A 14,657-nucleotide genomic window follows, 5' to 3' on the forward strand; every position below is an offset into this window, starting at 1 on the left:
TAAGTTTGTATTTCAATGTTCTAATTTGAAAACCTTGTGACTATTGAAGTATAAGCTTCTGCTGAACATATATGTTATATGTGTGATTTTCTTGAGCATATGCATAGGAAAGGAATTATATGATGGATCCATGTATCCAACATCTTTTACCATTTTGAGAACAGGGAAGGAGAGAGAGAGAGAAGGGTAGAGTTGGAGATAGAAATAGAGGAGAATAGGGAGAAAGAGGAGAGTGAGGGGGAGTGAGCATGAGAGGGAGAGAGAGAAAAAGAATAGAAGCTGGGTGGGTTCAGAGAGAGGTGGTGGTGGTAGACCTGGAAGCAGTTATGGGGAAGGGGTGAATATGATTAAAATATATTGTATGACATTCCAAAGAAATTAAGAAAATCTTATTAAACATCTAGTACATTTTGAAAATGCCAAAAAAGAAGCAACTAGCAAAAGAATTTAAGAAAATTGTAGGAATGCTTGCATCTCTGAGATGTCACATTTTGGGTTACAGAGTGTTTACCAGGGTGTAGGTAAAAATAAAACAGAATAAAGAGTAGAATATGAATTAGAAAAAACATTTTTTCATCTTTGAAGGGTGTGGTGTAAATTCATTGCCCCAATGGGTTTTGTGAAATTATAAAGTGTGTTTAGCACTAGGAGTGCTCCACTCTCATATTGGTATTAAATCCTGACATGGATATTTCACGATGATGATTATGTAATGAATGAACCACAGCAGAATAGAATTAGTGGATTTCTCTGCACTCCATGACAATATCAAATAAAGATACACATAGAGATTAAGCCTACTCATACAAAAATACAAAAGAGAGAGATGAAAGTTTCACGCAGTTTGTTGTCACTTAGGTAAAGTTATACATTCATATTTTATGCTTTAAAGCTGACTGTGTCAAATTTGTCTACTTTTCAAGATATACAACAGAGGGCTGGGGATACAGCTCAGGATATTAGAGACCTCATTCCCTGCAGCAATGCAGTAGTTCTCTGACTCACAGAGTTAGTACAGGTATTACTGAATAAGATTGTTGATGCTCTTCATTTGGACTATATACATAACCTTTTCTTGACTCTGTTACTAGGATGCTGTATCTAAAATATCCAAAATATGAATTGTGTTCTGTTGTTACCTGGACAGGGCTGGGTGCACGTTTCCTCCAGAACTATCTGCTTATTACCATCTATGATGAGCTCAATGTCAGCGCAGAATTCTTCATCCACTACTTTGCTGAAATCATCAGTTGAGCCATCAGTCACCACACAAGAAATATTCCGTGTCCTGGTTCCTTCTCCACACTGGGCGTCCTGTAATGGAGGGAGAAACAGCTAATTAGAAAAAGAAAAATAATTCATTAGAGAGCTCATGGCTTGTAGTCATTTTTGCATCACTGATTTTGATTTATGAATAGCTAAAGAAGCACTGCAAACCCCTGGGAAGAAGCCTTATAGGGCACAAGCTATAAAGCATACATGGAACAATTTATTTGCTTCCTAGACAGAGACAGGCAAATAAATTTTCATTAAAATGAATCAGTCTCCAAATGATTTTAAAAGTGCAGGACATGGGGTGCTTGCTATCAAAACTAATTAAAGGACTGGGTAGTGGCAAAGCCACTAAAATTTTTATGAGGGAACCGATCATCTCTAATTCAAAAATAATTCTAGAACCAAGACTTAGCAGATGAGGAATGCTGGCATCCATATAGCTTCCTGAGATTCGATACCTGAACTTGGCATGGAGACCACTGGCCATACTGCCAACAATAGCATGGTTTCACTGGGCAAGGCTTGGACTGTTCCATCAGGGAAGGGCAAGGTCTCCCATCACCTTGAAAGGGCTGGGTCACTGTTCGTCTTCTAATCATTTTTCCTTTAAAAATATAAAATGATACTACTTCAGTGTGTCATCATAATTGTACAAATAGATGGATATATTATTGGGAGATAGTATCTTATATATCTTCCTAGAGGGGACTTCAGAGAGTCTTACCTGTTTTTACAAGGAAGACACCTTTCTGTAGCACAGCTGATATCATTTAGAGCAACAGATATATTCTCTTTTGTGTGGCTTGATCACTAGCCTAATGTTAATTGCATTACAAACCAACCTGTGAGTCCGCATGTTTGAGAACATTCTGACCAAGGCGACCAATCTGAAAGCTGACAGTTCAAAGGGCATTCCACCATGCAGGATGTGTTCATTTGCCAGTTCTTCTCCAGGCCAAGCTGAAAGAGCAGAGATAGCTATGTTTGTATAGGCAGGGAGACAGGACCTTGAGAATTGTCAGTAGAAAAAGGAATGACAAGAGAGGAAAAAAGTGGAAGAGGAAAGAACAGAAGAAAGTGTAGAGAGCAGTGGAGATGTGGAGACAAGAGGGAAGCAGAGGAGACCGGAGAAATGCAGAGGGGATGAGAGAAAAGGAGCAAAGATAGCTGCCTGGCATAGGGGAAAGTCACCAGAAAGACAATTTTCCTAACTATTAAGATTATAGTCAACCAAAAAAGTAAGAGCCAAGGACAGAAAATGAATTCAGGGACGTACTGACAACTAGCTATGTACTGTGTAACATTTTCCCAAGGAACTCCTACAGTGGATAAACCCCTTCGGTAATGTGACAGGACACAAGATCAACTCAAAAAAATCAGTAGCCTTCCTATATATAAATGATAAAAATCTGAGAAAGAAATCAGAGAAACCTCAACATTCACAGTAGCCACAAATAACATAAAATATATTGGGATAACACTAACAAAAGAAGTGAAAGACCTGTTCAACAAGAACTTTAAGTCTTTGAAGAAAGAAATTGAGGAAAATATCAGAAAATGGAAAGATCTCCCATGTTCTTGGATAGGTAGGATCAACATAATAAAAATAGTAATCCTACCAATAGCAATCTACAGATACAATGTACTCCCCATCAAAATCCTAACACAATTCTTCACAGATCTTGAAAGAACAATACTCAACTTTGTAACATGAGGGGGAAGGCCTGCTTGTTTTTTGGTTTCTGTGCCGCCCAGTACCCTACAGCCAGCAAGCCCCAAAGAAATAACACAGAGATCTTTTTAAGTTATAAAGCTGATTGGCCCATTAGCTCTAACCTCTCTCTGGCAACTTTCACATCTTAATTAACTCATTTTTCTGATGTATGTTAGCCATGTGGCTCAGTACCTTTTTTCAGTGGGGCAGATCACATCCTGCTGCTTCGGTGGTCTGGGCAGGAGTGGGAGGAATCAACTTCCTCCTTCCCAGAGTTCTCCTATTCTTATTACATCATTTCTCCTTCCTGTCTGGTTTTCTCACCTTTACTTCCTGCCTGGCCAATCAGCGTTTATTTAAAACATGATTGACAGAATACAGACAATTCTTCCTCACCACAACTTCATATGGAAAAATGAAAGACCCAGAATAGTCAAAACAGTCCTGTATAATAAAGGAACTTCCAGAGGCATCACCATCCCCAACATCAAGCTCTATTATAGAGCTACAGTAATGAAGACAGCTTGGTATTGGCATTAAAAACAGACAGGTTGGCCAATGGAATTGAATCAAAGATCTGGATATTAATCCACATAGCTATGAACACCTGATTTTTGATAAAGAAGCTAAAATTATACAATAGAAAAAAGAAAGCATTTTCAACAAATGGCTCTGTCATAACTGGATGTCAGCATGTAGAAGAATGCAAATAGATCCATACCTATCCCCCCACATAACTTTTTCCATAAGTAATGAAAAAATAGAATTAATTGATGGAGGAGGGTCATCTGTCTATGTGTTACTTTCATTGGTTAATAAAGAAACTGCCTTGGCCCTTTAATAGGACAGAAAATTAGGTAGGCAGAGTAGGCAGAACAGAATTGTGAGAGAAAGAAAGCAGAGTCAGGCAGACGCCTCAGGCAGTCACCATAGCTCTCCTCTCCAAGATGGATGCAGGCTAAGATCTCTCCTGGTAAGCTACCACCTCGTGGTACTACACAGATTACTAAATATGGGTTAGTCGAGATATGAGAATTAGCCAATAAGAGGCTGAAACTAATGGGCCAAGCAGTGTTTAAATGAATACAATTTGTGTGTTGTTATTTTGGGTGTAAAGCTAGCAGTGCCGGAGCTGGGCAGGAATGCAGCCCGCTGCTCCTTCTACAATTAATCTAAAAATTAGTTGAAAGTTCCTATGTGAATAATAAAGAAGTATAGATGAAACAGCTTTGTAATATTTCAAAACTCAAAATATTGCCAATATACAGACCTATAATTTTATCTTCCTGATGTTATTTGTCTTTTATGTAGACACATTAAGGTGAATAACCAAATAGTTTTAAAGACAGACTGCTACTTAAAAACAAAGATAAAATGTATTGAAAAAAACATAAAAGAACAGTTTGGGAGATGGAGTGTAGCTCAGTGATAGAGCATAGGGCTATTATTCTGAAGGCTCTGAATTTAGTCTCCTGCACCAAAAATGAATGAATGAATGAATGAGTGAATGAATGAATTAGACCACTACATTAAAGCTTCATAAAGGTTTTTAAGAACTACATGAGGGTGAAGAGATAAATCTTGGGGTGATATAGTGAATGTAATGTGAAATATTTATGATATGCTGTGCTTTCAGGAGGGAGTGTTTAACACAGAATCATCTGTTACTAACTTACTTCATTAGACAGTGTTTTGGCTATCCATTAATTAAACTTTTAAACTCTGTTTCTTTCTCCTGATATTTATTTCATCTTTTTACTCTGTTTGTTCCTCTGTCCTTCAATCATCTATTTCCCTCTGTGTGTGTGTTTTCTATATCTATCTATCTATCTATCTATCTATCTATCTATCTATCTATCTATCTCTATCTATCTCTATCTATCTGTCTATCCATCTGTCTATCTGTCTATCTATCCATCCATCTATCTATCCATCCAAGTATATCATCTGCCCAAATCAATACATCTATTCATGTAAATATGTTTCTAAGTAAATTTTAACAATCCCTTTAGGTTTTAAAGAAAAGAAATGAGACACAATGACTAGGTACCAAATGTGTTAAAAAAAAAAGTCAAAACCACCAAAGGGGAGAATGCACTACATAAACACAACTGAATTTAACCCTAATTTTCTTCTTTGTTGGGCAGTAATGACACATTTCTTTGTGCCTATTAAGGAAGCAGCAAGAGTTACCTACCGCTGCGGAATTTAATGCAGGGTTTATACAGGGGTTGGTAGGTAGGTGGTCTGACCATTGTTTACAAAGATAGCACAGTTTGCAGAGCCAGCTGGACTCCCAGAGATGTATAAAATGGTATATGCGCTGCTTAATTCCCACAATAAGAGACTAGCTTATGTTTCCCTAAAGACAGTATTTGCCAGGATGTTTGGATTTGAACCTGCAGTTGTCGCTGCAGACTTCACATTACATGAAGTAGTTTAGAATAGTCTTGAATGCTTTGGGTTCACCTTTCACAGAGGTCTCATTTCATGTTCTTATAATGAGGGAACTTCGCCTGGCACTCACCAGCGGCTTGTGTCAGATCACAGACCACTCTCTGGGAAGGTTGTGGTTGTTGTAATAATCTCCACTCACAAAAGTGCTATTTATTGCTGGTTATTTTGCTTAAATGGTATTAGTTTAAAAACTCATATTTAACTTACTTTAACATAACATGTGAATAGGTTGACTCATGGCCCAAGGTTTTAGTTGTAGGCATTTGTTAACTAAACAACTTCATGTTTTTAGAATATCTGAAAGTCTCCCCATAGACAGAGATGTAAGAAAGCTAAAGTTTTGACAACGGCACTAAGTGGATTCAAGTAGTTCTGCTGATGGCTTTCCCTTCAGAGTTCACACTATTCTGTTTCAGATCTACTGAAGCACTTAGTTAGGTCTGAAAATGACCTAGTGGATTGCAGAAGCACAAGGAGCCAAACAACAGGAATATCATTGCCACTGTGGTTTGAAACTCAGACAAAACTCACTTAAAGGTGCAGCTTTATGAAAAGAAATGCCAGTGCCATGTTTCTCTACTGCTCATAAGGTTATAGCTAAGAGGGATGGCATTACTTTCATTCAACGGTTAACTATAAACCACTGTTTTTCTCAGTCTTAGAGATAATGGTGACAGACTTCATTCTTTTGCTTCAACGTTAAGCTTTCTTATTCAGATATGAGACCTAAGTATGTATATTCTCGCAGCTGGGTAGCAGATATTAATATCGAAATCTGCTCTGAAGCTGTGTGTGATCAATGTTTAGCAACAGAAAGAATAAATGATGGCTCTTGGCAGGGGTCCAAGCTCTGCACCCAATTCACATGAAATTACAAAAGATGATGAGTGGTCTGATTGAGATTTATTGCCTTTATTCACCTTGATTGCTTATTGTTTCCTAAGCATTTCTTCCAGAATGGGCTAATTAGCATACCTTTGAGCTCCAAGCAGAACAGAATACAGGAAATTATCTGTGGAAAGGAGTAATACAGATGCTGTCTCTTTTTGAGAGGGCACTAGACAGCCTGTGAAAACAGCTGTTGGCCATGCGCTGTGTGGCGCACTCGTCACTAGGCTCCATGTGAATATGAATTATTAGGGAAGAATTTCCTGCAAAGATTATCACAGCACTCACCCACCTCTTCACAATATTTCAGGTCAACGGACTTGCCATCACTTCGAACACAGTCCAGCATCCTCGTTTTAATGCCATTTCCACAAACCGCCTTTTCACTCAGCTGACATGTACTCCAGTCTGAACAGAAAACACCCATCAGCACGGGAGGCGATGCACGAGCAGATTTCCGACGGAGCTCTGATGACCCGAATCCCATACCTAATTCACAAACTGCTTCCTAAGCCACACAATCCATCATCCCACATGTAGAGCATATGGGTCCCAGCATTGAACATATTAGGAGTCAATGGAATTGCTGCGGTTGCACATAGCAGTGGGGATTATTCTTTAAGGCAGATGTCTACTTACTTGATAATCTTGACGGCTAGCTATTTAGTGATATTGTAAAAATGGCTTTGCTCTATTGATCAACATCATTTCAAAACTTTTTAAAAGAAGAGTGAATTTAAAAATTTACTATTATGTCTCTTTCAGCAAAGTAAGCATAGTTTTAATTGATATAATTACACAGAGTATCATATATGCTATGTATATGTAATTACATAGTTATATATACTAGTACTATGTAATTCTAGTATTATAATGTACTTCATTTATTTCTGTAAGTTGGATTTTTCAAAAAATGCAAACTCATTTATTTTGTAAATAACTTCCACATATTTATTAAACTACCTTATTTTGTATCTTTTGTGAAAATCATTCTTTCATCTTTCTCTATGCTAGAACTACATACCCTAGACAACTTTGATTTCCTTTGTGTCATCAAAACAAATCATAGAGAAAACTAAGAGACAGAAGCCAATGTGACTGTTGTTTCTTTTTTCAATTTCGTGAGCTTATTTCATTGTGGAATTCACTTGGGGAAAATCCAAGTTAGCTTTGATGCTGTACCAAACCAAAAGAACAAATGAAATTGTTTTGATGTGTCTGCTTTGATAGTATTAAATGAAATTAATGAAACAAATGCAATTTATTATAAGTCTACTTTTTTGAACATTCATTTTTAAGATTACAGAATTTTACATCATGCTAAGGTTGTTTATAAATGCTCCATACCAAAATTATTTATGTAATTTTGTAAGTATCCAACATCTGCTAAAAAAAGAAAACCTATTTGCAACCTTCCAAAGTGGGAGGAGGTTTTAAATAGGATTGTCTGGATTATTTAGCACCTACTATGAAAATTTAGTCTTTGTGATAGTTACATTCTCTATATTTTGATGTTTACTAAAATATAAACCAGATAACTATTTCTTCATGTCATTATTACTCAGAGTGTAGGCTGTGTCTTCAAATGGCACACAGCATAGCTGGCTTAGGCAGATGAGACTGCCTGGAGCTGCTTTATGTGACTGCCCCCCATCCTCTATGAAGACAAGATGAAGTGCTTACCTGTGACATTGTAGTCATAGTGGTAGCAGTTTTTGTTCAGATTACAGGGCTCCTTCTCCACGGCATCAGGGCAGACTCTTCCTTCATCAGCAGGCTGTCTGATAGGCTCCGCTGACCTTTGCCGGGAACCACTTGGATTGCAAGGCTTACAAAGAACAATATCATTTTTCAGAAAGGTAAACTTGGCCTACAACAGTTAGCATGTTACTGGGGCTGGCAGTAGAGCACTCAATTCATTGGCTAATTTGAACAAGTCAGTGAACTTCATTATGTTTCAGAGTTTTCATATGTAAAATGTAAGTGTTGACTAAGAGTCTGATGTCCCATCCTAGCTAGAAGATGTTTAAGTCATTACCTCATACCTATATAAACACATTCCTATGGCAATTTTAGCAACAAAGAATGTTAATACCATATATTATAATGATTTAAGGTATATGTATAAAAGTGTATATGTGTGTATGCATATTTGCACCCATGTGATGTGTGTTAACTGACATAAACCAATTTAATGGTGACTTCACATAATTCTCTAGGTATTATGACTTTTATTTTCCTAATGCACACATTCATATAATCTATTTAGCATTTATAGTGGCTGGCTATTTTCTAACTGGTGCAGCTTTCTGAAAACATGTGGCTTCTAAGAGTAGAAAGGAACAAACAATTTTGAAAGGACCAAAATTGCCTCGTCCTTTGCTCTTGCTGTATTTTGACCAGGTCACTGAAGCAATACTTTCTCTATTTAGAGAATAAAAATTATATAAAGGTCCTGCTACCATCTCCAGTGTTAGTACATTGAAAAAAATTCTGTGTCCTATTCTCTATATTCTTTGAAAACAACAGTTTTTGCACACAGTAAATTCTTTGTGTTTATTTATGAGCAGGGCTAAGCTAACTGTGCTGGGTAGTTTTATGTCAACTCGCCACAGGCTAGTGTCATCTGAGAGGAGGAAAGCCCAGTTAAGGCAATGCTTCCATAAGAGTGGGATGTAGGCAAACTGGTAGGATTTTTTCCCTTAATTAATTATTAATATGGGAAAGCCCAACCCATGTGGGTGGTGTCACCCTGGGCTTGATTCCTGTGTTCTATAAGACAGAAGTATGAGCAAGTAGGAGGAAGCAAGCCACTGACTTCTGTATCAGTTCCTGTTTCCAGGTTCCTGTCCTTCATGAGTTCCTGTCATCACTACTTTTAATGATAAATAGATATATGAAAGTATGAATAAAATAAATACTTTCCTCCCCAAGACACTTTTGGTCACAATGTTTCATCACAGCAATAGAACTCTAACTAAGAAACTAACTTTCCTGCTTATTGTTGCAAGGGATTTTCTTCCTCTGGTTGGGTCTAGGGTCCTCGCTGCTATTGAAATCTAGAGTTCTGTCTGTGTGTGAACTCACTTGGCTGTGTAGGAGTCAGAAAGCACAGACTATGTGTGACAATTAGGATGTGATGGCTGTTCTTGTTGTCAATTTGACTACATTTGGAATGAACTAAAGCTCAAATGACTGGGCACATCTGTGAGGAATTTTTTTCTTAATTATATCATTTGAAGTGGGAAGATACAGCTTTAATACATATTTTTTGAGGTGGGAAGATCTGACTTTAATAGGGGCCACACCTTCAGTTTGCAGCCTATATAAAGGACCTGGAAGAAGGAAATTTTGCCTGCTTGTTTGCAAGTATGCAAGCTCTTGCTAGCAAGTTCACTCATTCCCTGCATTAGAGCCTACTTTGGGATTCTGGCACATACTGAAGACCAGCTGAGACAATCAGCGTCTTGGACTAAGCAATTGCTGGATTCTTGGACCTAGTTGATAGATAGCTATTGTTGGATTAGCTGGACCACAGCCTGTAAACCACTCTGATAAATCTCTTTTCCCCCAATAGATAAGCTCTAATAACTTGCTCCTGTTGAGAACCCTGACTGATCCACAGGTGAGCTACCTTTACAGGGGAAGTAACATTCCCAGTCCCTTCTGTGAGACAGGCAATAACAAGAAGTGGTTCCAAGAAGAAGTGTTCAGGGAGAGCACAGTTTGGGTACATGATCTTTTTCTTCTCATGATTTTCACAGTGGATTCTACAGATGAAATTCAAATTGTCACACATTTTGTTACAACTCTGTTCTATTGTAAAATAGGTGCTGTTGCACTCACTGGCTGCTTTTGAACTCAGTGACAGGGATTCTAACAGCAGGCACACTGAACAGAAACTATCACCGTTTGGTTTCTATTTTAAATGTTCACAAACAACCATCTTCGAATATTTGAGGTCTCATCATGTGCAGCCTTCCTGCTCAGAGTCTTTCTCAGGATCCTTTACTTCCTGGTGTCATCACGCCTGCTGGGGCACTCCCCGTGTTCAAAAGAGTGTCCCTACTGTGTAAACTAAGCAGATTTGACCAGAAGCACGGGCTATCAAGTGGACATCATTAAAGTAACTCCACTAGAGTTTTGTTCTTTCTCACTTTCACTACAGGGGATCGTTATGACCATTGCAGTTTTTAACCTCCTGTGCAATCTGAAAGGCCAGTTGAAGGCACCATAAGCTGGTTTAAGAGTGTAGTTGAAAAGGAGCAAAAATTTTGCAAGAAGGCAAGCTGTTGTAGAAACATTGTTGAATTTACATTACTTACCCATACAAGGAAGTGGCCAAGAAAGCACACCTTGCTTTTTAAAACAAGACTCATTGCTTTTACAATGAATTTTTTAAAAAAAGATTTTTTTGAATTAATCTTTTTTTTTTGAAATCTTCAAAAATTAAGCAAACTCCATTTTACCCAAATGCTAATAATCTCACCAAGGCACACTGGGTCCATGGTCCCCACTCAGATATCACACAGTCTTCAGGGCATGGGAGTTTACATTCTCTAGAGCCCAGGGGCATATCTTCCGGGTCGCATAGGTAATCCTCCACATGTTCAGAAGGGCCGTCTGCTGTATTCTGCATGCATCTGAAAGTAAACATGCACACCAGCAAAGGAACCAGGACAATTAGAATGACAGCCAACACCCAGGATGGGTAGTTATCATTAAGACACCGACTGGTGAATAACATTCTCCCAAAGTGGAGAGTTGTAAGAAACCATGCCTCCGCAAACATAGCTGGTACTTCTTTAAGATTATAAAAGTATGCTCATATGCATGTTCCTAATACTTTAATAAGATAGCTTCAGTGCCCTGGTAAATGGTATCAAGTTTCTTTGCAAAGGAAATGATTTTTTACACCCATATGTGAGACAGAAACTACTGAAAAATAATCCAAAGAGATTCTGAGAGAAGATACTCTTGACTCATAAGTGATGGGGGCTTAGGTACAGTGCAATATCCACACAAAATGTTTCATTAGGTGATTTCCAAGATAAGGCATTTATCAGTTTGTTTTGTCATTTAAAAATTAATTTTATAGGCCAGCAAGAATACTCTGAACTAAACCTGAAGAACTGATTTCAGTTCCTAGAAGTCAATAGGAAAGAAAAAAACTAATCCCTTCAAATTATCGTCTACATGGGCCATATGACATATGTGTGTGTTTCCGTGTGTGTGAGAGAGAAACATTGATTGTATGATTGTATGACATGTGTGTCTGTGTGATTGTATGTGTATGTGGTTTTGTGTGTCTGTGTATATGTGTATGTGGTTGTGTGATTGTGTGTGCTGTGTGAGATGTGTGCTTGTGTGAGACATGTGTGTGGCATATGTGTATATAAATAAATGAAGAGAAATAGTTTTAAAAGCCATTAAAAAGACAATTTTAGTTCCCATCTGCTAACTTGCAAAGAAAGCCAGAAACCAAAAGAAAATTCTAATTAGAACAGAATGACTTCTCTAAGTGTGGTTATTTGATCTTATACCATGATTTATTTTTAATTGTTAGTTTTGCTTTTATTAGAACAAAATTAAATATTAGTTCATACTATTTCATTATGAACAATCAAGAATTCCTCTTTACTGATCTCTTGAGAAGCTAATTAATGTGGATTCACTTTACCTTAGTTAATAATCTCTGTGAACTTTAATAGTGGTAGTGATTTTTGATCTATAATGTAGAAAAGGTCAACGAAATTAATGGGTCCAGGAAGGAAGGTGCCTATGGGAAGATTAAGAGAAAGATGGGTTCTTAAACCTGCTGAGCCATGTTTTAGAACTTGGCTGAGTCATGCCACAGTTATATTCCTGCCATTTCATCTTTGCTCAGAGATTTCCAGCAGGAAGGATGTTGTGTCTTTAAAAATATATCCTGAATAATCATTATTCATTAATATTTGGAGATACTAAATTAAAAAAAAATGTTTCTATTGAGACACCTTGAAAACTTGGAAAACCATCAATAATAGTATGTGGATTGGACATGCAAGCTGAAAAAACTATAAATACCTATCTCTGTGATTTTTCAAAAAATATTCACAAAATTAATTAGCAGATACTTGATGATTTAATTGTTGAAAAATTAAATTATGAATTTATTTAAAAGGGCTTGTAGTTACATAGGAAAATTTATCTCCAGTAGCATTCTAAAAATGTTCTTGTGACAGTGGCCTGGCAAAGATGTTGAAGACAAAATATTTCCATATCCAGAATGTGGAATTGATGCTGAGCTTACAGTCTTAGCAGATATTGATGCAGCACACAGGATTAACTTGTAAAATTGCCTATTGATCCAAGTTAAGAAGATATGTCCGATACCCTAATAGGTAGCTATACAATACAACTTTATTGGTAAAGGCTTTTATCTTTCTTAGTTTTATAAGTATAAGTAGCTCAAAATTCAGAATAAATAATAAACTGTAAATTTACTACTCAGGGGTAACTTCTCTTAACAAACTTGATTTGTTTTAAGAAAAATTATTATTTTGTAAACACATTTCCATTTCATAAAATAGAAACAAATTCCACCTACCAAGATGTTTATTTGTTTTATTTGGCATGGGCATTTTTTTTTCAATCTAAAATTCAGATTAGATACTTGAATTAAACTTAAGCCCAAATAAAAGTTCTAATTTTGCTTCTTTCGTAGCCTTGGCCTTTCTGTTCTAATGAGCAATAATAGCTGTTTGAGAAGACTGATGTATATTAGAAACACAGACTGCAGGACCACTTTGGAGGTGACAGACTCATTACAGGTATGGGATACAGGATGCTTTGCCTGCACGGATGGAACACAACAGCTGCAGGAACAGCAACTAAAATGGCCTCTTTTTATTTGTATTGTAACTACGTGCATAAAATTATAAAAACAAAAATGTTATTGATAGCATGCCCTTTTCTTTGCCTAGCCTCTTTGAGATCATGGCTTGATTCCTAGCACAAGCAGAAGGGGAGAAAAGAAAGAAGAAAAGAAAAGAAGAAGGAAAGGAGGGAGGGAGAGAGATGGCAGGAAGGAAGGAAGCAGGGGAGAAATGAATTCCTATTAGGAAAAACCACTTCTGTTTAGGAAAAACCACTTCTGTTATCCACTTCCTTATATGCCGTTCCATCCTAACTGAGAAAGACTGAAAATAGGTAAATAGAAACCTGTTGCTTTATAGACTCATCTATCTTGAAATGTCAGTCCACATTTGCAGGACATCCTGACCCTAATTAGCAGAGGACAGAGTTTGAACCCTGTGCCACTCAATCAGGAACAAACAGGCACATTATTACATGATCAGAGATCACGATCAATACTAACCACCCCACCCCCCCTCTACTGCATCAACTTCAACACATAAATTTATCTGAAAAGTTACTTTGTTTCCAAAGTGTTTGGAAACATGAAAAATAGGTATTTACAAAGAAAAAAGAATCATGTATGTAACAGTTGGTAAAAATTGCAATACACATTCTTTTTTAATAATTTTTCACTAACAAAACAAGCAACTGACCCAAATTCTTCATGCAAGGGAATGATTTTTAGGTTTGGAAGGTAAAATTTAATTTGGAAACAGACGTATGGACAACAGAAATTCAGTTTTACCTCTTCATTTCCTATCTCCTCACGTTCCTTCCTGCCTTTATCGCTAGCCTACCTTTATTTTGGCCTATGGAAATTGTAAATGGGATTTAAAGACAAATAGATTTTTAAAATCAGAAACGAGGTTATACATATTTTTATATGCAAAATTTTTATGATATTAACATTAATTAAATAAAAACTTTACTGAAATACATTGTGAGACACTATTAAATAATTCTAAAGCTTGTGATAAATTATAGATGAGAATAAACTAATGTCTAGTTCCAGATTTATTATTATTATATTTTAGACCCTTTGTGATGAAAAGAATATTCTACATCTCTGTTGTCCAACATGTGGCAGTTGAGAATATGAAATCATGAATAGTGTGATTGAAGGTATGCATTCAAAACTTTATTTAACTAGTATAAGGTGGCATTGAAATAGCCACACATGACCAGTAGCTACCCTATCACACATGATAACTGTATTCAAATAAGTGAGAGAAAATAATAGCCAGAGGTTCAAGAGAAGGCTTCCTGAAGGGGATGAGAACATCAAATGCTAGCCAGGATTACAGAAAGAAGCAGGGAATCAAGGAAGGGTATTTGAACATGTGTGTTTACAACTATATTTGGCTTTTCTGGTAGGGAAGATGGCTTAGTAAGACAAGTGCTTGCCACATAAGCATGAGGATCC

At 36.9% G+C, this 14,657-nt stretch overlaps 1 protein-coding gene across 1 annotated transcript in view; it reads right to left on the reverse strand.

The window, feature by feature from the left end:
* Positions 1-14,657, reverse strand: part of Thsd7a (thrombospondin type 1 domain containing 7A) — a 427,159-nt gene that overhangs the window by 16,700 nt on the left and 395,802 nt on the right. Inside the window, exons 17-22 of the mRNA XM_038319827.1 lie at positions 10,824-10,977; positions 8,018-8,162; positions 6,627-6,742; positions 2,118-2,235; positions 1,734-1,879; positions 1,140-1,314 (exon numbers count right to left, since the gene is read on the reverse strand). Of these exons, the coding sequence (XP_038175755.1) occupies positions 1,140-1,314; positions 1,734-1,879; positions 2,118-2,235; positions 6,627-6,742; positions 8,018-8,162; positions 10,824-10,977 (854 nt within the window). The remainder of the gene's footprint in view (positions 1-1,139; positions 1,315-1,733; positions 1,880-2,117; positions 2,236-6,626; positions 6,743-8,017; positions 8,163-10,823; positions 10,978-14,657) is intronic.

Source organism: Arvicola amphibius, chromosome 2, assembly GCF_903992535.2.
Source record: "Arvicola amphibius chromosome 2, mArvAmp1.2, whole genome shotgun sequence".
Taxonomy (NCBI): Eukaryota; Metazoa; Chordata; class Mammalia; order Rodentia; family Cricetidae; genus Arvicola; species Arvicola amphibius.